This window comes from Colossoma macropomum, unplaced genomic scaffold (assembly GCF_904425465.1).
Source record: "Colossoma macropomum unplaced genomic scaffold, Colossoma_macropomum, whole genome shotgun sequence".
Lineage (NCBI taxonomy): Eukaryota > Metazoa > Chordata > Actinopteri > Characiformes > Serrasalmidae > Colossoma > Colossoma macropomum.
The window spans coordinates 10,556,006-10,583,979 of record NW_023494789.1 but is presented as its reverse complement, the minus strand read 5'-3'; the positions used below and the strand labels follow the sequence as shown (position 1 = coordinate 10,583,979).

Genomic DNA, 27,974 nt, shown 5'->3' with positions numbered 1-27,974 from the left:
TAGGTGGATGCTATGGTGTCATAGGTGGTTGATGAGCAATTGCTAGGGTGTTGCTATGGCTGCTGTCTGCACCTGCAACACCATAGCAACTGCCTAGCAGCTGCTTAGCAACCACTTGGGCCATCATAGTAATCACCCAGCAACTGCTTAGCAGCTACCTAGGGCACCATAACAACCGCCTAGCAACTTCTTAGCCACCACCTAGGACACCATAGCAACCACCTAGCAAATGCTTAGCAACCACCTACGACACCATAGCAATCGCCTAGCAACTGCTTAGCAATTATGCTGAAAACAGCACAGTACCTGTTAAAAATGCAGTAATAGTCTGTATATTTAGATCACAGCATGGCACTTCAATCGTGACTTGCATTATTAATACTGTAAATAAACAGCACAATACTAAAGAAACTGCAACAAGTTAACTACTGTAATTTTATACATTTTTACACTGTAAGCTTTGCTATTCTTTGAAACACAGTGATTTTGAGAATGCAAAGATTGATCAGACTGTTTATTCGGAAGGCATCACAAATAACACAAAAAGTCCTTGCAAAAAAGTGCATCTTGTAAATGGCTCTGCAAAAATTATTGCGATTTTATGTTATCCTCTTTCGTCAAGATTGGACTCACCAGTGTTGCTAGGATAACATTATAATCTGTTTTATTTATGATTGCTCAGTGAATTCAAACTTTTAAAACAATCCAGATAATTTTGTACAGTGCATATTGTTGTATTGCATTAATGTAATGATACAGCTGTAGTTTGACACAAGTAGAATATCTCACTGAAGCCACCACTGTGGCATTTCTGCAGCCTTCAGAGTCCAGGTGAAAACTATGTGGCTATTTTTGCTGTATGTTTATAAAGCAGTGGTGTAGCTGGAAGGGAAGAGTCCACTTTTGCCGCGTATTTGACCCATCCACCAGGACGAGTCCAACTGCTCCAGGACTTCTATAATGTCGCCAGCATTGAAGTCCAGCTCATCTGTTTCCTCTGCTGTGAAGTTGTACAGAGCTCTGACCTGCATCAGTGGTGGCTGCACATACAACAACAACAACACACATTACATCAGTTGGTGTTTTGGCTACAGACACCCTTATTGTATATTTATAATGTGGTTGAATTCGCTGCTTTTGACTGATTCGTTTTCCACCCTAGTATAGAGGATTTGTGTGTTTATGTGTTTATTGTCATACATTTTCAGGACTAACATGAAATCCGTATTTATTTTTTTAAACTGAAAAGGCAAAAACTTTTATTTTTGGTTAGTAACTACTGGGTTTTTGGTTAAGCATAGATTTTCTTTTTGTACACGCATACGTACCTTCATGCATGTGTTAACTTATTTTCACTTAGAAAATCAACAATACAGGGAATTTGATCAGGGGTGCCCAAACTTTTGCATTTGCACACTATTGTAAATATTTACACACACAGAAGGGAACCCTTAGGGCCTTCAATGTCTTCTCTGAATTTTCTGATTTCTGGGAACATACAAACACATGTCTGTTATAGTAATCATGCTTGTTGTATTTAAACTCTGCAAGTATTGTTGTAATACTTTTTTTATTTTTTTAAGTTTGGGTTGGAAACTAAAGAGTTAAGATCTTGAAATGTCCCATGGAAAATTGTCTGATCAGGATTTTTTTCCTGTGGTAAATAGATAAATACATCCAATTAATATTGGGTTGAGAAACGCTGACATGGTGAGAGCTGGAGAAATATTTCAGTACAAACTGGAAGCCAAGCTGAAATTGCAAAGGGGCAAATTAGGCTTAAAACCGGGCAGAAAATCACGTAGTATATGCCCAGGCTAAATATACAAAATCATCATTTAAAGGATATTTTCTAATGAGAGGTGTTGGTCACAAACTCTAACCCCTAAATTTACACTTGTGAAAACAGCATTTGCATTTTTTAAAATTTATTTTAAAGTCCTGTTGAAAGATTTAGATTTATCATGAGTTTAATTTTTAAATACAAAACTTTATTCAAAAAATATTGTCCTACGTTTTCATGTCACTATTGACATACAAAGAGTTCTAGTCTGTAGGCAGAGACTTATTTTAGCCACGCCCCTGCATTTTAGAGCAGAAAGTGAAACAGCATCCCTGTCCCTCACATGGTGAGCAGTTAGATCCTGCTGTTTTGAAGTATTGAAAAGTGTCCCACAGAAAGTCTGAAAATCAGTGTGTAACGTTAAGAATTGTCACCACTGAAAAATGTATTTTTCTAATTAGTAAATAATTTTGCTTTTTAATAAAAATCTTGTGATTTTATGTGTGTGCCACTGTTAAAAGCTATGTTTATTAGTCATGTCCTGGCTAGCATTTTTGAGTTCTGCACAAATTTAGACCAAAACTGAAACATTTGGCATAGTTTTGGTAGTGTTATGATTGTTTTAGTAGAGAAAAAATTAATAAAATATACATGATTAAGGTATAGGCTCACTGAAAGCGAAAGGATTTTAGTCTTTAGTCTGTGTGTGTGTGAGAGAGAGACAGAGAGAGAAAGAGAGAGAGAAAGAAGGAGAGAGAGAGAAAGAGAGAGAGAGAGAGAGAAGGAGAGATTGAGTGGGTGGGATTCTGAAGCTGCAGGTGTGTAATCTTGTTATTAAATGTTACCTTTTGTAAGAAGTGGTTGTGTAGAGGCTGTTTGATGTGTGTAGGTGTGTGTTTGTTGTTACCTGTGGAGGTGGTAGGGTCTCTGCAGGACGGGGAGGGGGGCACCGTGGGCCTGCTGATCTACTCTGACTCTCTATCCTCTCTCCTCTCTCCTGCACAGATGAAAACACTCTCATCACCTGTACCTCCACTTAACCCCTACACTCTTAACAAATGAAGTGTGTGGCCTATTTAAAACATGTAAGCCAACAGTTCACATGGATCTTTTTGCTGGTTTAACTTGCTGTGTTCCTTTTACGTAAAAAGTCATCAAGAACTTTGGTTTGCACTCAGTACATCTAGTTAAGCAATATGGATTTAGTGTTACTAATAAAACGAAAATATGAGAAGATGCTATTTAAAAAATATAGATGTTATTTTGTTGAAATACATATATGTCTGGGGATTTCGCCCCGTTCCTCTGGAGGTCGTTATCTCCACAATATCAAGACGCCAAGAACAATAACTGGAGGAATCGGTCCAGCTTGTACGAAGAGCCTTGCAACACTGTCCTCCAGCAGGGCCAGTTCATGAACAGAGCCCACCTCAACCAGAACCTCTCATCCTACTGCTTCTGCATCTGGGGCTTACAGAAACTTCTTAAGTCTGAAATCTTATCTTGTTTGTTTAGTCACCACAACAACTTCAGTTAGGACCGAATTTAGGACAGAAACTATTACAGAACAACAGTTCTTAAGTTCGTAATCTTATCCATTAACTCCAGATAAGAAAACAGTATTACACAAACATCCTGACTAGACTAAATCTCCTAAATTTTGTCCTAACTTTAAGATAAACCCCAGATGGTCTTAACTTCTGTTTTAACTGTCTGTTTCTATAGTTTTATGCAGTAACAGGCAGCACAGTTCACTATAACCAGCATAATGACGTTTAACTACATTAAAAACGGTGCTTTGACTTATGAGGGTTTTTAAAGAGCGTTCTAAAATCAGACACACTGCAGACACGATCTCCACCGTCCCCTCTTATTGCCTTTGTGTGTTATTGTTGATGAAAACTCGTCTGATAAAATATTACAGTGATAGTGGTGAATAATGAGGAGAGAGCTGAACATGTGTCTGTTTATTAGGAGGATTAGCGTTAGCACGCTCCGCTAAAGCATTCGGGGAACTGAAACTGGGGAGTGGCGATGCTCTGATAAATATGACAATATTTTTAACCTCAAGTTTTCAAGTTTATCATGCTTCAGTTTTGGCAACAGCAGCTAACATTAGCTGTCTGGCTAACTAACTTGTTTGTTTTGATTATGTGTTTATGTTTCAGCTGTGCACGTATGGTCGGTGGGTTGGTAACAGGCATGACAGTTGATTGTCGATTTCGATTGAGTTGATTAACATTTCCTAACTTGAGATAAGTTAAGATGCCGTGAGATAAGCTAAGACTCCTAAATTAAGATAAGTTTTGCTTCTGTAATCTGATTTTGTAAAAAATAGTATCTTGAACTGTTTGTTTCTGTAATACAGCCCCACTCTCCTGTGCTAATCGCTGTTCCTGAGAGACATGATGGCTCTCTAGAACAATGTAAAAGCTTTTTTATGCAGTGCACAATTTACATTAACCACCCTCCTTAGTTTCAGACCGAAATCAACAATCAATCAAATACATCATGTACTGTCCTTACTGACAGGGAAAGCTAAGGAGTGGGCCACTTCATTATGGACAACTAAGGGTGAAGTTTTAAGGTCTAAAACAGTTTTATGCCCTTTTCAAAACCGTTTTCGATCACCCTGCTGGGTGGGATGTGGGTTCACTTATCTATAATCTAAGGCAAGGGTCAAGGACTGCTGCAGAGGATGCTCTTGAGTTCTGTACCCAAACAGCAGGAAGTGGTTGGAGTGAACCAGCTCTACTAACAATGTACCACAGAGGGTTACGGCATGATGTACAAGCAGAACTAACATGTCGTGGGGAAACACACTCCTTTGACCAGTTTATTCAGATGTCCATGTCACTGGACAATCTGCGGAGTGAACAAAGATGTATTAAAGGGACATCATATTTGCTGCCTGGACCACAGAGCCTGAGCTGGTGCACATTGGTAAGAGCACCTTACTATGAAAGAGAGGCAGCAGAGATTGCAAGAACGGCTTTGTCTCTATTGTGGGCAAGCCGGCCACTTCCTGCCATGTACGTTTGCTGGGACATCAGAGGTAAGTAAACGAATTATGCTTCCTGTAGAAAACAGACAACTGCTTTTATGTATCAGCCTACTGTGAATCTACTGAATCTGGGGCTGCTGGAAGCTTCATGGAGCATCATGGCTCAGCAGCTGCAGATTCATCTGAAAACCTCCCACACCCCTCTTTGCATCAAGGCTGTGAATGGAAGCCCACCGGGAGAGGGATCAGTCACACAGACCACAGAAAATGTTAGGCTCAAAACCGATCTGTTTCTCAAAGAGAACTTGTCCTTCTTGGTAAAAGACTTTCCAGAACACCTAATAATCCTAGGCTTTAACTGGCTCTCCCAGCATGACTGGTGTACCGGAAAAATAGTAAAATGGAGTAATTAATGCTTACCTAACTGTTTATCAATTTCCTGCCTGGTCACATCAGTCGAGAGCCCTATGAGTGACTCTATCATTTCTATTCCCCTTGAATATCATGAACGGGCTGAAGTGTTTAGTCAATGTAAGGCCACTCAGTTGCCCCCACACAGACCGTGGGACTGTGACATACTTGAGGGGTTAACAATATATTTGTTTTAGGAAGGCACACAGTAAACTAGGCTGCTCTTTTCAGATGTGGGAAGGGGGTTAGAGGGCAGAGGTTTAAGAGTCACACTTGCTATTGCCTAAGAATAGCTCAGCCGGTTTGCATTGGAGTTCCTGTAGTCACTGAATAATACATTAGTATGTACTAAGCCTGGGATTTTAAGGGGTTAACCACTTAATTCCAGAGAATTTCTTTTAATTATGTTACACTCTCACCACCAATTATTGCTTAAGCTTGCTGTAATTTGATATTCATTATTTATAACTTGTAGCTCACTGAAACAAGCAGAAATTCTGCTATAGAAGCTAAACCATCAGAAGTAGAAGATATCTAATTATTTGATGAAAGTTATGGTTTGTGTATAGTCCTGCTTTTTTGTGCAGACTTTAATCTCTTGGCATAGAATGTAAATTGTTAATTTATTATATAAGTATAATTAACTGTCTAATTACACTTAAACATAGCATATCAGCAACACTTAAACATACCATACCAGCAACACTTAAACATACCATGCCAGCAACAATAATGACAGTAGACCATAAGGATTAATGTATTCATATAATATAACATTGGTTTTTTTTGTTATTATTTTTGCTGTACAGCTGCAGTGAACCAATGAGCACACAAGAGTAGAAGTAGTGGTAGTACCTGAGGAAACGTCCTAGCATCTGAAATGCCTCTGTTAGGAACTTCGAACCGGGGCTAGAAATGAGAGAGAGAGAGTTACAGGGTCCATATCCTACAATTTTTTGTATTTTTTCTACCTGGGTTCAACTGATAATAAGGTAATTAAATATGGACACTTTCAAAATAAAACCTATCACAATGATAAGACGTGAATGTCGGGTTTATTCGCAGAAAAAAAAAAAACAAAAAGGCTACTGCTGAAACTCATGAAAGCCACGCTGAAGACGAACAGAGCCGGTTATCAAAAACTGTAATATTCATTAAAATAGAACTTATTAAGGATTAAGGACAACCTAGAAAGTTGTCAATGTTGTCATAACTTTCTGAGGAATTACATTTCAACGTTGTGACAATGTAGAGAGCACCAAACAGACAACGTTGTGGGCACCAAAACAGTACCTTGTCATAACGTAAAACCTGATGGTTTTGCTTCCTAACAGGAAGTGGCTTGATGGCTGCTGTTAGAAGCCATTAGGAAACGATCAAATGTATGTGGAATCAGTCCCAAAACACTTGATTAAATGATCAGAATCCTTTACACTGTGATATCAACTCTTATTGATACCACCCTCCTCAGTTTCAGACTGAAATCAACAATCAATCAAGTACATCTTGTACTGTCCTTACTGACAGGGAAAGCTAAGGAGTGGGCCACTTCATTATAAACAACTAAGGGTGAAGTTTTAAGGTCTGAAACAGTTTTATGCTCTTTTCAAAACCGTTTTCGATCACCCTGCTGCTGGGTGGGATGTGGGTTCACTTATCTATAATCTAAGGCAAGGGTCAAGGACTGCTGCAGAGGATGCTCTTGAGCTCCGTGCCCAAACAGCAGGAAGTGGTTGGAGTGAACCAGCTCTACTAACAATGTACCGCAGAGGGCTACGGCATGATGTACAAGCAGAACTAACATGTCGTGGGGAAACACACTCCTTTGACCAGTTTATTCAGATGTCCATTTCACTGGACAATCTGCAGAATGAACAAAGATGTATAATATAATATATTAATATATTCATATAATATAATATTGCTTTCTTATTATTTTTGCTGTACAGCTGCAGTGAACCAATAAGCACACAAGAGAAAAAGCAGTGGTAGTACCTGAGGAAACGTCCTAGCATCTGAAATGCCTCTGTTAGGGACTTCTAACCGGGGCTAGAAATGAGAGAGAGAGAGTTACAGGGTCCATATCCTACATTTTTCTTGCATTTTTTCTACCTGGGCTCAACTGATGATAAGGTAATTAAATATGGACACTTTCAAAATAAAACCTACCACAATGATAAGACATGAATGTCGGGTTTATTCGCAGAAAAAACAAAAAGGCTACTGCTGAAACTCATGAAAGCCACGCTGAAGACGAACAGAGCCGGTTATCAAAAACTGTAATATTCATTAAAATAGAACTTATTAAGGATTAAGGACAACCTAGAAAGTTGTCAGACAGCGTTGTCATAACTTTCTGAGGAATTACATTTCAACGTTGTGACAATGTAGAGAGCACCAAACAGACAATGTTGTGGGCACCAAAACAGTACCTTGTTACAACGTAACTGTGTTTGCAGGGCTGTTAGAAATAAAACCTGATGGTTTTGCTTCCTAACAGGAAGTGGCTTGATGGCTGCTGTTAGAAGCCATTAGGAAACGATCAAACGTATGTGGAATCAGTCCCAAAACACCTGATTAAATGATCAGAATCCTTTACACTGTGATATCAACTCTTATTGATACCACCCTCCTCAGTTTCAGACTGAAATCAACAATCAATCAAATACATCTTGTACTGTCCTTACTGACAGGGAAAGCTAAGGAGTGGGCCACTTCATTATAAACAACTAAGGGTGAAGTTTTAAGGTCTGAAACAGTTTTATGCCCTTTTCAAAACCGTTTTCGATCACCCTGCTGCTGGGTGGGATGTGGGTTCACTTATCTATAATCTAAGGCAAGGGTCAAGGACTGCTGCAGAGGATGCTCTTGAGCTCCGTACCCAAACAGCAGGAAGTGGTTGGAGTGAACCAGCTCTACTAACAATGTACCGCAGAGGGCTACGGCATGATGTACAAGCAGAACTAACATGTCGTGGGGAAACACACTCCTTTGACCAGTTTATTCAGATGTCCATTTCACTAGACAATCTGCGGAGTGAACAAAGATGTATAATATAATATATTAATATATTCATATAATATAATATTGCTTTCTTATTATTTTTGCTGTACAGCTGCAGTGAACCAATGAGCACACGAGAGAAAAAGCAGTGGTAGTACCTGAGGAAACGTCCTAGCATCTGAAATGCCTCTGTTAGGGACTTCTAACCGGGGCTAGAAATGAGAGAGAGAGAGAGAGAGAGAGAGAGGGAGGAAGAGAGAGAGAGTTACAGGGTCCATATCCTACATTTTTTTGCATTTTTTCTACCTGGGCTCAACTGATGATAAGGTAATTAAATATGGACACTTTCAAAATAAAACCTACCATAACGATACGACATGAATGTCGGGTTTATTCGCAGAAAAAACAAAAAGGCTACTGCTGAAACTCATGAAAGCCACGCTGAAGACGAACAGAGCCGGTTATCAAAAACTGTAATATTCATTGAAATAGAACTTATTAAGGATTAAGGACAACCTAGAAAGTTGTCAGACAGCGTTGTCATAACTTTCTGAGGAATTACATTTCAACGTTGTGACAATGTAGAGAGCACCAAACAGACAACGTTGTGGGCACCAAAACAGTACCTTGTCACAACGTAACTGTGTTTGCAGGAACCTGATGGTTTTGCTTCCCAATGTCAATTGGCTTGATGGTTGCCATTAGAGGCCATTAGGAAACGATCAAATGTATATGGAATCAGTCCCAAAGCACTTGATTAAACGATCAGAATTCTTTACACTGTGATATCATCCCATCAGGAAAACACAGAATACCCTTAGCGACTACTGAAAACCACCAGGAACCAACAGACACTTTTAATGGGTTCTATGATTTTTTTCAACAGGGAGGTACATTAAATGTAACTTTCTAGCCGTGTTATGAACGAAAAATGAATTAAGTGATGATATCGCTAAGCAGCAGCAGCCAAAAGTTACCGTGTGGTTGGGCTGCTTCTGCCATTGTGGCAGAGAGTGCATGTGCACGTGACGTCACCGGGGCTGAGAGTGCATCTGGCTGAGAGGGCATGTCTGCAGCCAGACTCTATTGCTATAACTTGAGTATTTATCAGCGAGATCTAGGATAAATCTTTATCCCTGAGAATTACATCTTTGGTAACTGTGCCTTTTAAGACTGGAATATATCAATAATCTGTGTTCTGATTGGCTGCCAGTTGAAACACTCTTTATAACTTCACTGTGAATGGATGGGCCATTACTGCTGTAGACTGAATATGTAAATGCACTGTTTTTTTCTGACATCACAAATAGACTGAATTCTGAATGAATGGTATGCTTTGAAACTTTAACAGCGTTTAAATATTAAATCAGACAAAATAAATGAACTCATTTGTGATAATAATATGTCATACTATTACATTAAATCTTTAGTTTTGCAACGATGCTACATTAGTACAAGGGCAAAGAGATGGGTTCAGCCATCACTTTAAACGTTAGGCTCTAGGTATGTTTTAGGTCATTTAAAGAAAAGAGAAATGGCAGTACCCGAGGAGACGGTCTGGATTCTTGAGTGACATCTAATGGGTTCTGGAAGACACAGAGAGAGAAGTACAGATCAGATATAGTGTTTATCTGTGCAGAAAAAGCTTAAACAACCCCTGAAATCATAGTCAAAACCAGGGAAAGTGCAGATTCTATACTCAGTTTCATATTAAATCTACACCACCTTTGTGTTTGTACAAAGTCTGGGCACACCTCATCAAATTACATGCTTTCTTGAACAAATCATCCAACAAATCATAAATATATATATAAATAATAAATAGAACTTCTAAATAAATAGAAGTTGTGCACTAAAATGTCATATTTAAGTGTGTTCTCTGTACAGATGTGAACTTATTTTTAGTTAGAAAAATGACAAAACATGTAAACTGACCAGGGGTGTTCAAACATCTGTATTCATTATGTTGCGTCATTGTGTAATTATATTTAGATAACTATGCAACATAAATCAAATTGAATTGAAATAAAACATGAAAAATAACTCATCTAAGTGCTGAGTGTCCATGGTGTACAGTCTCTCCGATACTGTGTGTCTTTCCAGATACAGTGTACAGTATCTCTATGCTATTGTCCAGCTATTCAGCTACTCTGCTATTGACTCACCCGCTGTTCTACGAGGAGGCGGACGCAGCTCTGCTTGGAGATGGAATTGAGTGCATAATAGTCCACTAATTTATTCAGAGAAGTGAATTTCTCATTCCACAGGAAATACTGTCCCTTCGGATCCCGCAACACTTTAAAGTGCTGCACGTCAAACTCATGCCTGAAAGGATGAAGAACAAAATACAGAATTATTATAGTATATTACAGTATTTTTCTGATGGTGGCTCAAAGTGATTGAACAAACAAGACAGAGAGGCATTTAATCTAGTGAACCCTAGGCCAAATTAAGTATGTACAGAAGTACGCACAAAAGACAGTCACACATTTATTACGCCATGCTGTTGTCATTTTTAAGAAACCCTAGGTCACTCAGATATGTCATCCTTTGATGTGTAAATGATAATAGAGTTACAAATCTCTTTATGAAGAATATCTTTATGAATTTGGCCACTTTTGGATCAGAAATGTACAGAAATGGACGTTTTGCATGTACAGATAATTAACATGTTGTCATTTTAGATCTCTTTTCAGAAAGTGTTGGACTAGAGTGTCTGTGAGCTGAAAAAACTATAATGTTGATGCTGTTTCTTTTTTCTATGGTTAATTATAATGTAAAAACATAAATAGCATAAGACAGGCCTCAGAAAATGTTGCTCAGGGTTAAGAGATTAATTATTTTTATAACCTAGATTGAGCTTGATATTTACCATCACCTGCTTATAATATTTAAAATCAACTGAACTAAAAAGATAAGACCAAATATTATTTGTTTTTGTTTATTCATTAGCTAAGAAGGTGCACTACTGCAGCTAAGCACCTGGGGGCAGCCATAACTCAGCAGAAAGAGGGCCATGCCATTGACCTCCACTGAACTTGGCTGTTTGTTTTTTCCTAAATAATGTAAAAATATTTGGGTAAGACTATTATTTTTTTATACAAACCACCTACACCTTAAACTTTATTTCTAGCATCTAGCGTTTATGAACAGTTCAGCTGAAAGCAGTTTGAGTGTAAATGTTCCAATTTATCCCACAGGCAGGATTAACACAATCCTGTGCACTGTAACACACTAAGGTGTAAGATGCAAGTTGCACAAGTTGCTAAAAAATCTGGTAAATCAACACAAAGACAAATAACTCAAATTTACTTTTGGTTATGAAGTAGAAGAGGAATCATCAGCGTTATGATGTATATGCAATATATAAAATATAGTTTGTTTACAAGGCATCTGTAGGGTTTCCCCCCAAAAAAATGAACTGTTTTGAATTTATATTGGAGGATAGGGACTTCTACCATTGTCTACTTTGGTAGATCTTGTTATAACACTGTGTTAAAACTAACTCCACCATGTGGAGGCTGTGCTTTAATCTAGCTAACCTTCTCTGTGAGTTGGTTATTATGCTTCAAAATGGTGCAAAATTACAGCCACCAAGAGATGATATGCTTTTACTTTTTGAATTGAATTTACGACCTCCGCATGCATGCACATCAGGGATAAAAATTGAGGTATGAGGAAAAAAGTATGAATCATGGCAAATATGTGCCCAATTGTTGCGAGAGGTAAAGTTTGCTATGGGTCTACAAAAAGATGACCAAAACCACGTTGTACATAAAATATCTATGTTATATTTTACCCCATGTTAGTTTGTGCCCCACTCTCCCCTGACTATGGCCGATACTGATATGAAAAACTGATCATTTAACGTGCAGTGAATCTAAGGCCTTTTTTGGCCAGGCAGCTCAAATTCAACTTTTTGGCATAATCCCATTTAAGCAGGACAGATTTTGGGTAGCCTGAGAGGTGGATTTCTGGATGTGTAATCAGTTTGACCAGTCAGATTAGATGTATTATTGTTTTGTAATTCGGGGCACAGCAGTTCATGATGTCAGACCGTGCAGAAAGAAAGTTGCTGATGTATATTCATCATCCTTTGATGTGTAAATGATAATAGAGCTACAAATCTCTTTATGAAGAATATCTTTATGAATTTGGGCACTTTTGGATCAGAAATGTACAGAAATGGACGTTTTGCATGTACAGATAATTAACATGTTGTCATTTTAGATCTCTTTTCAGAAAGTGTTGGACTAGAGTGTCTGTGAGCTGAAAAAACTATAATGTTGATGCTGTTTCTTTTTTCTATGGCTAATTATAATGCAAAAAAATAAATAGCATAAGACAGGCCTCGGAAAATGTTGCTCAGGGTTAAGAGATTACTTATTTTTATAACCTAGATTGAGCTTGATATTTACCATCACCTGCTTATAATATTTAAAATCAACTGAACCAAAAAGATAAGACCAAATATTATTTGTTTTTGTTTATTCATTAGCCAAGAAGGTGCACTACTGCAGCTAAGCACCTGGGGGCAGCCATAGCTCAGCAGAAAGAGGGCCATGCCATTGACCTCCACTGAACTTGGCTGTTTGTTTTTTCCTAAATAATGTAAAAATATTTGGGTAAGACTATTATTTTTTATACAAACCACCTACACCTTAAACTTTATTTCTAGCATCTAGCGTTTATGAACAGTTCAGCTGAAAGCAGTTTGAGTGTAAATGTTCCAACTTATCCCACAGGCAGGATTAACACAATCCTGTGCACTGTAACACACTAAGGTGTAAGATGCAAGTTGCACAAGTTGCTAAAAAGTCTGGTAAATCAACACAAAGACAAATAACTCAAATTTACTTTTGGTTATGAAGTAGAAGAGGAATCATCAGCGTTATGATGTATATGCAATATATAAAATATAGTTTGTTTACAAGGCATCTGTAGGGTTTCCCCCCAAAAAATGAACTGTTTTGAATTTATATTGGAGGATAGGGACTTCTACCATTGTCTACTTTGGTAGATCTTGTTATAACACTGTGTTAAAACTAACTCCACCATGTGGAGGCTGTGCTTTAATCTAGCTAACCTTCTCTGTGAGTTGGTTATTATGCTTCAAAATGGTGCAAAATTACAGCCAACAAGAGATGATATGCTTTTACTTTTTGAACTGAATTTACAACCTTTGCATGCATGCATGTCCGTAATAAAATTGAGGTATGAGGAAAAAAGTATGAATCTTGGCCAATATCTGCCTAGTTGTTGCGAGAGGTGAAGTTTGCTATGGGACTACAAAAAGATGACCAAAACCACGTTGTACATAAAATATCTATGTTATATTTTACCCCATGTTAGTTTGTGCCCCACTCTCCCCTGACTATGGCCGATACTGATATGAAAAGCTGATCATTTAACGTGCAGTGAATCTAAGGCCTTTTTTGGCCAGGCAGCTCAAATGCAACTTTTTGGCATAATCCCATTTAAGCAGGACAGATTTTGGGCAGCCTGAGAGGTGGATTTCTGGATGTGTAACTCAGTTTGACCAGTCAGATTAGATGTATTATTGTTTTGTAATTCGGGGCACAGCAGTTCATGATGTCAGACCGTGCAGAAAGAAAGTTGCTGGTGTGTATTCAAATATTGCTAGAAAACATCGAAACAAGGAGAGTAGAAGCTTTTAACAGCCATTTAGGTAACATATTTTTTACTTTGTGTGTTGTAGTATACGGTGACCGCTTCATTAAAAGATCTTAAAGCCTGTTGCTTGTTAGCAGTTTGTTGAGCAGGTCAGTCTACACTTTTGTCACGTTAAAAAACAACACATTCTGTCTCTAACTACACACATAAGTGCGTTCAGTTGGAGATGACACACTTATAGTTATTTTTAACACAAAATTGGTTGAAATATTTCTGTGCCCACTTACAGACAACACATTTTGTGTTACTTTTAACACAATATGACACAAAAAGTGTTAAAACAGGTAACACAAGTGTGTTGCTATTTAATACATCACTTTTTAGAGTATAGCTAGTTAATGCTGTAGAGTTTGCTGTTGTTCCCCTACCTGGTGAATATATGCATGTGTGCATTGTTGCTACGGCAACCAGTGTGGATATGCGAGCAGATGCGACTGCAGTCTGACCATAGACATCAGATTTGGTCACTTGTAACTTGAAATCTGAGTAGTCTTACAAGTCAGATAGAAGAAACACAACTGATTTGCCCTGCAGTGTGAACAAAGCCTAAGAGTGTACGCTTAAAATAGGTTGCTAGAAAATATGCTTGTTGCTGAAAAAGATGCTAGTTGCTAATGCTAGCTGTCTTCTATCCAACCTCACTGAATATTTTGGCTGAATATTTGTCGCAAAATGCACTCCTGTTGGCTTCCTCTATGAAGAACTTCTATACAAAACTTCCGCTGACTTTTTCAGCTTGCAGCGTCTTAGCATGTCATGGATCAGCAAAAGTGCCAAGTGATGTGTTTTAATACAAATGCAGACCAACAATAATTGACATAATACATGTATAAACTGCTGATATGCTGTATTGTGCACCTTCTTCTGTTTCCTGACTATCTAATAGTGTTAGTGCTGGACTGTGAGTATCTTACCTGACTGAGATGGATAAATCTCCTGGAGAACTCTGGCTGTCGCGGATGATGAAGGCCCCTATTGGCTGGGACATGAGAATGCTTTCAGACTCTTGTCGACTGATGTCCTCCTGATACCAGCTACAGAGTGAGCAATGACTTTAGTATGCTGTCTATGCTGTCATATCCAATTTCACAACAAGGAGCTGAGGAATACTCGGACATCTAAGCCAAAACAGTTGAAAAAATTCAGAAAGCTGACAGTTATTACTTTTGTTGTGCTGCAACAGTGCTTATGCACTGAATCTCATTAACATTCGATTTACATTTCAGTTTCTTTCAGCGTCAAGCGAAGACAAAAATGTGACAAATTATGTGGAAAGAAGGATGTTTTTTTTTCTTTCGGCAAAACTATGCATAACAATGATGTTACATCATATTAAAATCATATTCAAATATCCCCTCTCCAGCTTACACACCCAAAGGTGGTGAGGATGGAAAGCGTAAAATCTGCACTTTCATTATAATTTCTCTGCTTGTGTCAGTGAGCTATGAACAGAAAATAATTAATATCACATTACACAATGTTTTTGTTATCATGAGCAATGACTGTGAGTTGTAAGGGTCTGAACTCAGAAATCAGATGATTTTCTGAACTCCTCTGTAAATTCTTTGATTTACAGAGGATTTCAGAAAATCAGCTGATCTATTTATTTAGGAAAAGTAATCAGTTCTCACTTTGACAACATATTGCTGCGATGAAAGAGCCAAAAGTGATCGCCAAGGCAAAAAAAAGGAGCTCATGAGTTGGAAAAAGAGTAAGTAAGTAAGTACATCTTCCAATTAATATCCAATCAAATATGCATTTCACTTTCTGAGGATATAATTGCTTGAGGGGGTAATTTCTGCATAATTAATTATGCAGACATGTTGAAAAAAATGGTGTAATTCCACTTTAAAGACTTCTAAATCTGTGTATCATTTGCTCTTTTCATACGCAATTGAGAATCCAGAATTCTCTTTTTCATCCAGTAGGTCATCTCAATGAGCCATATAAGGGTATCACATCACCTGGGAATGCTGAGCCTGATGTAATTCTTTGGAACGAATCCAAGCTTGCCGCACTTTTCGGCTCTGTACCAGTCATCCTTGGTACCCAAAATCTGCAGAGAAGTTTAAGACTGATTATAAAAACAAGGAATTTTATTTACATGCTATTTCCATTTTCTATTGACAGGTTTGGGTCTACCCTTCTGACATTTTCTGTTTGTTTAAGTGTCAAAAACATAAAAAGGTGTTTTTGGGCCAAGGAAGCAGAATGCAAGTGCAAGTGTTTTGGTTTATTGAAGTCCACATGGTGAGCATGATAATCTATGATATGGAACAAGAACTACCTCTAAAGATAAAGGGCCAGAAAACATTGAAACAAGACAAAGATAACTTAAGAAAACAGTAAACCCAAATACAAGAAGGCTAACACTAAATATATAAGGGTACATGCAAATGCAAGGTCACAAACACACTGCACGAGTCGAGATAATGCCAAGCAAGGAACAGGACAAAGAGAAAGGGTGTAAACACTGGGGAAACAAACCTGAAACATCTGGAAACAATTACATGAGGAGCTGTAGACAAGACACAGGTGCAGGAGATGATACAAGGGTGGAACAAAGGTGGAGCAGAAAGCCAAAACAAACCAAGGCACATAGGCAGAGATACCAGAGAAGGTAAACAAGTAGGGAAAACAAACAAGACAAGGACAAAACAGGGCAGGATGTTACAACTATACACACACATTTTCATCAAACTCATATCATAATAAAATATCTTGTCTTCTGCTTACAAACATGTTCATTGAACTTAGATTCAGAATATCATCTAAAATGCATTGATAAATATATTATTTTAATATTTTTTTTCATATTACTGGCAATAACTGGGACTTATAAGGGTTTAACAGAGTATATTTCACTTCATGAAAGTGATTAATTAATGAATAAATAATAAAAGCACAGATCTTTATAGTGCCTTACTGCACAAACTAGATGAATTTCATACAGTCAAAATTTTGAAGCATCATAATGTGGTAGACTTTAGTTATTCAGATGTTTTTTCATTTCTTCTTTTATTTTTTTTCTCTATCTAGTGGCTTTTTCCCTTACCCCTCGTGAACCAGGAGGAAAAAAAAAAAATACTGGGGAACTAACTGGCTACCAATAAGCATGCCATACCAGCTTCGACCACAAGGTGTCAGTTCAATTCAACAGACTGCCAATCCAGAGACAACTAGAGAACGGGCCATCATATAGTTACATGTGAGTCACATTGTTTAGTGGTTGTTTTTTCCTTCATTTTTAAAATCAGAGTATTAAATTAACTTTGCAATCCACATAGATCACAGCTGGCACACCATCAGGTAATTTAAACTCACTGAGCACTTTATTCACATACTATACTGTGGCATCAGCAGACAGTAAGACTCAGAGGAGGCCATGATTCCATCACGTGTAGTGCTCTTTATTAAACACCAGGGCAGAAAGGCACTAAACTCATGGGGGAAGTCACCACTAGCCACAGGCGTCACCTTGATGGTAGACCACCCCCCAACACAAAACACCCAAAGCCCAATGCAAAATGATACATAAACACATACCACATATCTTGAACTGATGAATAATAATTTTTAAATCTCTTTTCCGGAGGGTGCGCGCCTTCCATGAGCCTCCTGAGCATGTTCATGAAACTAGCTTGGGACGACTTTTGTTCAATTTATGTTACAGTATGCTTGAACAAGTCTCTGTTGACCTCTCTCACCAACAAGGCATTTCTGTCCACAGAACTGCTGCTCACTGGATGTTTTTTCTTTATTGCATCATTCTGAGTGAACTCTAGAGACTGTTGTGAAACTCCCAGAACATCAGCAGTTATAGAAATACTCAAACCAGACTGTCTGGCACCAACAGTCATGCCACAGTAAAAATCACTGAGATCACATTTTTCCCCCATTCTGATGGTTGATGTGAACATGACCTTTAGCTGCTGCCCATATCTGCATGATCTCATGCACTGCGCTGCTGCCACATGATTGGCTGATTAGATAATTGCATGAATGAGTAGGGGTACAAGTGTCCCCCTTTTTTCAGGGCTTCGTTGATCAGTTATACAGTGAGTCAGTGCACTAGAGGATAGTTTGCGTAGATATTTGGTTCAGAAAGATTATCTTGCCTTAATGGTTTCTCCTTTCTTGAAGCTGAGCTCATCGTCAGCTGTGGCAGTGAAGTCAAACTTTCCGATCGCCTCCATGCTGGACGGAGAGAAAGAGGGAGAGAGAGAGAGACGTTTTAATGGCAAGTCAAGACTACCTGTTTTTTTAGTTTCTGGCCATTAAATACAAATACAAAAGCCTCCAACACAGAACAAGATCAAATATTTCAGTATTTCAATTGTCCACTCTTTTGTGCACTCGGTTGTCACTTTAAAGGGGAGCTTTCCACTAATTTTCAAGATTGAAAACGTAAAGAAAGATCTGTATAATCAGATATAGTCAATTATAGCCATTTTATTTACTATCAACAATTAAGTTTTCTATGTTATGTTGATGGTGTTAAAATAGTCATAAAAACCAATTTCATTTAATAACTTTGTGATGTAACTTGAAGAAGCTTTAAACTCTTCAGACATCTGGCTCTTATCACCACCACTGTGAACAATTCTTGGGAAGTTTGGTAAGTTTCTCTAGAATGGACCATTTCGCATCAAATCACTCAGAATGACTTTACATCTCAGCCATTTAACCATGCAGACATTATCAAAATTTTATGGGATTCCCCTTTAACTGTTCCATCTTTCCAATCTTTAAAGCGACCAGTTATAGTTAATTGGAAAGTAATGAGTCATTTCTTCAAAGTGTCTGTTTATCAGGAATTATGTGTTATGTTATGTGTTATGTTATTTTTTTCTTCTCATGAGTCCGCTTCTAACTCCTGTGTGGTTCTATGTACCAAAAATAGCCATGATTCATTTTTACATTACCTTTTTCAAACAATTCTGCTGTAGGCGGGACATACATGCAATGGATATATACAAATGAGTTCGTTCTCATGACATCACAGAAAAAATGAATTCAAAGTGGGCTGTTTTTGCATGTTAGTTTTCATATATGGACTGCACGGAGTGAGGAGTGTTTGAAATGTTAGCAATGTTCACATCACTTTGAACACCTTAATTTAAAAATAAATGAGGGAAATTCAGTTTCCAATGATATGGGCCCCTCAAATAAGCATGCAAAAAGGCCCACAGCAAAAAGCTCCACTGATTTTATTCTATTTATGCAATTCTTACTGTTCCTTGTGTGATACTGCAGTGACTTACAGTGCTATTAAATATATTTACCCCTCACACTTAATTGTTTCAGATCTGTAAGCAAAATTTCATGTAAAACAAAGACAACCTGATTAAACACAAAAAACATTTTTTAAAAAAAAAAAACATTTCATTTATTGAAGGGGAAAAAAAACAAACAAACTTATCCAATACTAGCTGGCCCAGTGTGAAAAACCATTACCCTACATCACCCCCCCCTCAATCAAACAATAAACCAAACTTAGTCTATAACTAGGATCAATTAGTCTAAACATACCCAGACTTAATTACTGCCAGCCCTGTTGAATCTAAACATCACTTAAATATAAACATGCCAGCAATGTGAAGGAGGCTAAACAGTCTTCACAAGCAGCACACTCTGCCACAACCAAAAGAAATTTTAGAAGAGACGAGAAAGGAAGGAAGTTACTGAAATACATCAGTCTGGAAAGGGTTGCAAAATTAGTTTCAAAGCTCTGGGACTCCACAGTGAGTGACTTTATCTCCAAATGGAGAAAAACAGTAGTGAAACAGGCGTCCCGTTACATCTAGCATACAGCTGACACAGCATTCCACAATAAGAACACCGCGCTAACAATTAAACATGTTGGTGGTAGTATGAAGGTGTGGGGATGCTTTGCAGCTTCAGGGCCTTAACTGACAGAACCATAAATTCTGCTCTCTACCTGAAAATCCTGCAGAAGAATGTCTGGTAATCAGTTTGACTCATCATCACTTTTTTCCTCTCAATAAATGAATAGAAAACTTTTTTTGTGTTTAATCATGTTCTCTTTCATATTACATTTCATATGAGGATGTGATACCGTTTAGTGTGATAAGTATGCAAAAATGGAAGAAATCAGGAGGGGGCGAACACTTTTTTACGGGAACAGCATCTAGTTTAGGGAACTCAATATGAACTGTGCTGTTTTTTTAGTTTATTTCCCAAAAACAGGCTGTTTAAATGAAATAGTGCAGCTTTTCCACTGCAGGAGATAGCTTCTATTTATTTTCTAGGTTAAGCAGCATATACACATTACTCGTTTCCTAGTCTTCATAACCCATTTCGTGTTAAAGTAACCTTTAAAACATGCAACTTTTCTAAAAAAAAAAAAATGGACAAGGTAAAGAGGGAAACCAAAGATGTGGGTTGTTAGCGACCGAAAGTGACCGCTGCGTTTCGAGGTTAATGGTGTATTCTATCAGTCTAAACTATCTGAACGAGTTCTGCTGGTTGTATTTTAATGTTACGAATATAAACTTGTCAATTAAAAGAAATATTCCCACAGTCAGTTGATGATAGCAATGTTTTGAATTGTGCTAGCAGGACTGAAAACTGTGGATATGAGAAGAATGATCACACTATAGCTCTGACTGTTGGGTTTTAACCACTTCCCTTCAAACAGCACCCCACACACACTGCCGGGACAGCAGTGATGAGTGTCAAAATGTTGTGCAAATTCAGTTTCCTGTGCACACAGGGACCAGCTGCTATTATACATAGATAAGAATTTGCTGATTACATGCTCTCTTCTCTTCTCTTCTCTTCTCTTCTCTTCTCTTCTCTTCTCTTCTCTTCTCTTCTCTTCTCTCTTCAGCTCTTTTCACTTTTCTTCTCTTCAGCTATTTTTTCTTCTCTTCAGCTCTTTTCTTTTCTCCTCTTCTGCTTTTTTCTCTTCTTTTCACTTTTCTGCAGCTTTCTTCTCTTTTCTTCTCTTTGGCTCTTTTTTCTTCTCTTCAGCACTTTTCTCTTCGGCTTTTTTCTCTTCTCTTCTCTTCTCTTCTCTTTAGCTCTCTTCTCTTCTCTTCTCTTCTCTTCTCTTCTCTTCTCTTCTCTTCTCTTCTCTTCTCTTTAGTTCTTTTCTCCTCTTCTGCTTTTTTCTCTTTACCCATCTTACCTCTTTACCTATCTTCGTATCCACTCGTCACCTCCTTTTTCTTCTCCTTTCTTTTTTCTTCTATTCTTTTCAGTTATTCTCTCCACATTTCTTCACTTTATTTGTAATTTCTTCTCTTCTCTTCTCTTCTCTTCTCTTCTCTTCTCTTCTCTTCTCTTCTCTTCTCTTCTCTTCTCTGTGAGGTCCGTTCTGGGTATATAACATGACTGACATGATTTTTCAGTGCTTAGACACTTTGATGTCAGCATGACCTACTCGATGCATAGAAATCTGGTGATGGTGAGGGCCATTTCAAATAATTTACATAATTTTCCTACTCATCAAGCCTGACCCCCTCCCAACACACACACACACACACACACAAACACACACACACACACACACAGTATAACAGTGCCACCGGACCCTCTTAATGTAGGGGTCAAGAATTCAGGCCTGTTCTATCCTTTTGGTGGTCTTGCCAACTTGTGGAGAATATGAAGGATTACTCATCTGACCATACATCACTTATTCCCCGGCTTTGTAGATCAATGCTTGTTTTTTAAACACCACTGAACTCTAAAATGGTCATTCATCTTTGTTATGTTTATGAACTGCAGCCCTACCATAACATCCCTCTCTATGTGGTTGTGGACGGACAGTTCTTGCTGACACAGTCTGGTCACATCCTGTATTGACACTCTCGGTCACCTGAGGAACAGTTGCTCTTCTGTTTTCCCTTACATATCAGATTAACACATAAGCATCACGTTCACCGAATGTACACTTTCAGCCACAATTTCCACCCCTGTTTATGTTCTCATAGACCTAAATGCAAATGTCAATTTAGTCACTGCTCCTATCAAAGCGCTAGTCTTTGTGACCGAAGCTCCTGCCTTTCACGCTTCAGTAATGAACCCTTTTCAGCTTTTTTGCTTTCTTAATATAAAATTGAGGTTAACTGGACCTGCCCTGCATTTTTTCCACAGAGGACGTTAACTGCTTAATTGCATCATGCAGTACATCTGTCTAGAGGTGTCTACACTTGCTATGTTTTTCCAATCACTTCAAGTTTTTTTTACTTTAATTTGTCACCTGTCTGTACAGTTGTAGGCAAATGTTTGAGCATTCCTGACTCATTTACATGTTTTGTTGTTTTTTTTTTAATAAAAAAGTAAACACAACTTCTACAGCAAACTATTTTGAAACTATTTTTCTACAAATGTTAATGTGCCGTTAGTTTTTATTTGATGAACTTAAAAAAAACAGAATAAAAACTTTCAAAAATGTGATATGTGCAATTGTTCTGGAATATTCTTGCATGCACAGTGTGTTTAAGATCTACCTACAGATTTTCACTGATGTTCAACTCAAGGTCTGTAAAGCTTCGGCTTGTGTTTCTCTAAGTAGTTCATGGTGGGTTTTTAGGGTAAGCTTTGAATTATATTCATGTTGTAGAACCAAGTCTCTTATCAGCTTCAGTTTCTTGACTGTGTCACATTTGCTTCCAAAATTTGCATATATTTAGTGGTGGAATTCATTCTTCTATCCACCCATGCAATGTTTCCTGAGCCACTGACTGACACACAACCCCAAAGCATAACAGATCCAGCTCATGCTTAACATTTGGTGTTCTTTTCATTAATTGCTGCTCTTTTTTTCTCCAAATATATATTTGGTGTTTGGGCCAAATAGTTTCATTTTTACTTCATCAGTCCACAGCACTTGTTTCTAAAATAGATTTGTTAAGCACACAAGGCCAGCCATCATTGCAAAGTAATTTTGCTGACATCAGTTTTATGGTGCATTTTATAGCCTATGTATTATTAAAACCAGTTCTTTATTCCTCAAATTTTGCATCAGTAGAAGCCAAAATAGACTTCATTGTGCAGAAACGATGAGAGCATAAAGGATGCTAATTGCTGACAAGCAATTTGAGTACCGACATATTTTCAACCTTTCTTTCCATTACCAAGAATAAGACTGTAAGCAAAGCAGTAGTGTGAGTCCAGTTTGAGCAGGGTGGCTTACTTCCTACTAGGCCTGTGCCCAGTAGTAGTTATCCAAGCTACTGTGTTAACAGCACCCAATGACAGTAAAAACTAATTGACTGATGGTTTATAAAACATTGCTCATAGATCATATGATATCTTACATTAAAATCATGTTTATTGCACCTAACCTAGATGACACAGGCTTGGGGGACCCTCTATATGCCATAGCAGCAGGCAGATATCATGCTTGAACAAAGATGTTTTATCATGTTATGTAGTTTCTTTTTATGACATCCTACAGCCACAGTGTCGGGTTTCAGGTATCAGACAAAACAGCTTCGAGAAAAACACTGTCATACCTCAGTTATTGCACAACTTGACATCAGGCAAAACAGCCTTGGACAAATGCAGCAGGCTAAGCTACATACACTACAGCCACAGAAGGTTAGGTCTGTGCGACATTTGCAATTCCATTATTTACTACTACAACACCATTTCCAAAAAGTTGGGATGCTGTGCAAAATGTTAATAAAAACAGAATGCAATGATGTGTAAATAATTTAAACCCTATATTTAACTGAAAATGGTACAAAGACAAAATGTCAAATGCTGAAACTGAGAAAATGTATTGTTCTGGGGAAAACATATGTCTATTTTGAATCTGATGCCAGCAACACTTTAAAAAAAATTGAGATGGGGCAACAAAAGACTGACAAAGTTGTGTAATGCTAAACACCTGGTGGGATTTTTTTTAGAACTAATTAGTTTAGTTGGCAACAGGTCAGTAACATGATTTGGTATAAAAAAAAGCATCCCAGAGAGGCTGAGTCTTTCAGAAGTGAAGAAGACGAGGGGTTTACCACTCTGTGAAAAACTGTGTAGGCAAATAGTGCAACAATTCAAGAATGGTTCTCAATGTAAAATAGCAAAGAACTTGGGGATTTCATCATCTACAGTAGAAAATATCATTAAAAGACTGCAGAGAAATCTTTGTATGCAAGGGACAAGGCCGAAAACCAATACTGGCTGGTCATGGCCCTCAGGCGGCACTGCATTAAAACCAAACATGATTCTGTAGTGGGAATCGCTGCTTGGGCCCTGGAGCACTTTTATCACTGCATTCACAGATACAAATTAAAACTCTACTACGCAAAGAAGAAACCATATATAAACACCGCCGCCTTCTCTGAACCCAAGCTGATTTAAGATGAACTGAGGAGAAATGGAAAAGTGTCCTGTTGTCTGATGAATTAAAATTTGAAATTCTTTCTAGAAATCATGGACACCACATTCTCTGGGCTAAAGAGAACAGGAACCATCCAGCTTGTTATAAGCACACAGTTCAAAAGCCAACATCTGTGATAGTATGGGGTGCATTGGTGCATATGGCATGGGAGACCTGCACATCTGTGAAGGCACCATTAATGCTGAATGATATATTCAGGTTTTGGAGCAACATGTGCTGCCATCCAGATGACGTCTTTTTCAGGGAAGGACTTTATTTCAGTAAGACAATGTCAAACCACATTCTGCACATGTTACAAAAGTATGGATCTATGGTAACAGAGTCTGGGTGCTAAGTTGGCCTACCTGCAGTCCAGAACTGTCCCTCAGTGAAAATATTGGTGCATTACAACAAAAAATATGACAAAGGAAACCCTGAACTGTTGCGCAACTGAAATCCTATATCAAGCAAGAATGGGAAGACATTTCACTTTCAAAACTACAGCATTTGGTCTCCTCAGTTCCCAAACACTTACAGAGTGTTGTTAAAAGAAGAGGTGATAAAACACAGTGGTGAACATATGCCTGTCCCAACTTTTTGAAACATAATGTTGGCATCAATTTCAAAATGGGCCAATGTTTTTGTTTAAAAAACAATATTTTTTCTCAGTTTCAACATTTGATATGTTGTCTTTGTACTATTTTCAGTCAAATGTAGAGTTTAAATCATTAGCACATTGCATTCGGTATTTATTCATATTTTGCCCAGCGTTCTAGTTTTTTGGAAACAAGGTTGTAGATTAATTACAGTTTCGTGGTCACATTAAAGGTAATAGCCACAACTTTACTGACATACGTTACCAGCACAGGTGTACTTCCAAACTTTTTGTATCAGTTTTTTACCAAAACAGGTAGTACAAGCACTACTTTGTTAGTCTCAAATCATCAAGTAATACTTTAAACAATACTGAAAAGAAAAATAACCAATTCTTCACGTTCCTCACAAGGAACTTAACCTAACCAGGCATGCACGTTGAAGAGCAGTTCACATTAGAAGAGAAGTTCACAACAGCCACATGCCAAACTTGTGTTTCACTGCTTTCGTCTGTGATCAGACATGCATTGATATCATCACTGCCATTTTAAAACCTTGTCACTTTTCTATAACATTTGCAACCACCAACTGCCCTTCACATCAGGTACACATTCCATGACGAACCAAAAAGGTTTGAAATTGCTAAACATACATTAAAGTTCTTCCATCTTCCTATATAGTCACTGATGTTTTGTTAGGACAGCGATGATACTAGCGATGATAAATATTTTGTTTTTTATTCATGCTTACCCTTCGACAGCGAAAGTTCACCCTGCAAAGACTGCAGTCTGAAGAAATCGTCTATCAAGCAGCAATGTCAGCGTGAAGAAAGTTTTAATCTCCTAACAACTACAAAATAAGGCAGCGAACTGAGTGTTCATTTAGAGCGTTCTAGTTGCTTTGTGGTTTAGCATGGTGCAGTAAAAAAGAGGAAGAGCAAAAGAAAAGTCATCATCCCCTCCCCCCACCACCCTGTGTGACCACACTGGATGACCTCAGTACACCACTGGCTGTTTCAATTCTCATGTATCCTTAATAAACATGGGCAGTTTTCTCAGTCACACCTTATTACAGGCCATTACTGAGGAGCCAAAGATTCAGAGCATGGACAAAAGGCAATTTTGGATGTAAGAGAATTACTATAATATTCACTAGCCAACTTGTTTACATCAAATAAACATAAAAACAGCACTGATTCATACTGCTCTGCTTTTACAGCATGTCCCATTAGATGAGTCAATGTGCAGCCCAACCCCAGCTAACCATACACTGAATCTAGGACGTAGCTCTTTTATAATGGGGTGGCCAGGTAAGACTCAGAAATTTTATTGGGGTGCTTAGAAAATAATATTTTTAGTGTATTAAAATGACAAATGTGTACACAAATAAATCTCTCCATCATTTCCACATGAATTTTTTTTTAATGCAAATACTACTGGTTACATCTGTTGACGTAACATATTTTAGTCATTCATGAGGAAATGATGTCTTTGAATCAAGTAAATTTAACGCATTACTTTATTTAGTGCATGTTAACTTTAAAAAATATATATTTTACATAGACTGGACACAGGAGTTTACATGTTCTCCCCATGTCTGCTTGGGTTTTCTCTGGGTTCTCCGGTTTCCTCCCACAGTCCAAAGGCAGTCAGGCCAATTGGACATGCTGAATTGAGTGTGGGTGTGAATATATATGTCTGTCTGTCTGCCCTGCGATGAACTGGTGACCTGTCCAGGGTGTATCCTGCCTTCCACCCAGTGAATGTTGGGATAGGCTCCAGCTGCCCCCATGACCCAGAGGGATAAGCGGCTTAGAAGATATGTGTGTGTGTGTGTGTGTGTGTGTGTGTGTGTGTGTGTGTGACTGGACACAGAAGTTATTAATTTAGGTTACACTCACTACAGTTTATACATAGGTCTAATTATTAGAAAGCTAGCCAGTCAGCATGCTATAAGGTAACATACAACACGTGTGCATTCAACTGTTAAAAGTAATTAATTGTCATGATCAATGATTATATCTAACTAATTTTGATTGTTATTACATACTAAGGCTTATTATTCAGTAACTACAGGGATTCAATGCAAACTGTCTGAGCTATTCTTAGGTTTTATAAGCATGTAATAAAACTTTGGGACTGCAGTGGGCCCTGGCCATTTAAGGGGTTAACTGATCTTACCTTTGCATAGTCTACTTCATAACGTAGCTCAGAGAGAAGATCTGCTAAAGGGACCCAGTGCACATTCACTCTCCTATTTGCTGAGTAAATTAGCATATCACAGCAAGATACATTAATTAGTAAATGCATAATTAATGCTTTATTAATGATGGCTGACTGATGCTGCATCCCCATGCTTGTGATAGATGGATGACGGCAAACCGGATATTCCATTGTTTTCAGTGGAGCCACAATGGAAAATTCTGCCACCGCAAGCAGCAGCTGTCCGCAGATTGCAGCAGTTAGTGGAATGCTCCGTGAAGAGTTCAGCTTTCCCAACTTTTGCCATTGAACGCAGAAGTAAAATAAACCAGCTGTTAATTTTTTGAGAGCCATAGACGCCAAACCTTGTTGAATTCCAGACAAACCCATCATTACAACAAAATTAAGAGTGCAGAGCATCCTTTTGACTTTGTCCACTGTAAATAAACAGTTCACACTGCTAAGACTTTCTTCTGTTAATCATTCATTTTTGCTGGCACCACGGTCACCATACCAATGTTTATGTGGCTTCATGCCGTCATTGGCTGCATAACGCTATGAGGTGTGAAATGATGTTTTTTCAACACAAACACATTTTTTTCAATGCAAACTGCTGCAGATGGTGGGAGAAGGAGGTCTATCCTGCCTACCCAGAGAGAATGAGACTAATTATTAGGGCTGTTTGATGCCAGAATCCAATTCCAATTAGATTCCGACAGTCAATTGTTTCCAAAACATAGATAAAGACCAGTGTCTGCCACAAGTCTGCCACAAGTCCTGCTAGATGCCCCTGTCAACTGTAAGTGCTATTATTGTGAAATGGAAGCATCGAGGAGCAACAACAGCTTAGCCACGAAGCAGATTGAAGAGAGAGTGGTGTAAAGCACTAAGCATCCTTAGTTCCAGTGAAGGGAAATTTTAATGCTTTAGCAT

At 38.1% G+C, this 27,974-nt stretch overlaps 1 protein-coding gene across 5 annotated transcripts; it reads right to left on the bottom strand.

Annotated features, from left to right (window-relative positions):
* Positions 1-509: 509 nt before the first annotated feature.
* Positions 510-25,784, bottom strand: grap2b (GRB2 related adaptor protein 2b). Of its 5 annotated transcripts, none has more exons than XM_036570029.1 (11): positions 25,591-25,784; positions 18,014-18,092; positions 15,860-15,951; positions 14,810-14,929; positions 10,367-10,526; positions 9,746-9,787; positions 8,360-8,413; positions 7,194-7,247; positions 6,054-6,107; positions 2,691-2,780; positions 510-1,040 (listed from the first exon to the last, which is right to left on the bottom strand). In XM_036570029.1, exons 2-11 carry the CDS (start codon positions 18,089-18,091, stop codon positions 864-866), a joined length of 921 nt encoding a protein of 306 aa, XP_036425922.1. In that variant the 5' UTR covers position 18,092; positions 25,591-25,784; the 3' UTR covers positions 510-863. The 5 variants fall into 5 exon arrangements, with proteins under 5 accessions (XP_036425922.1, XP_036425923.1, XP_036425925.1 ...); XM_036570030.1 differs by having other exon boundaries at positions 2,691-2,777; XM_036570032.1 differs by lacking the exon at positions 6,054-6,107.
* Positions 25,785-27,974: the final 2,190 nt, after the last annotated feature.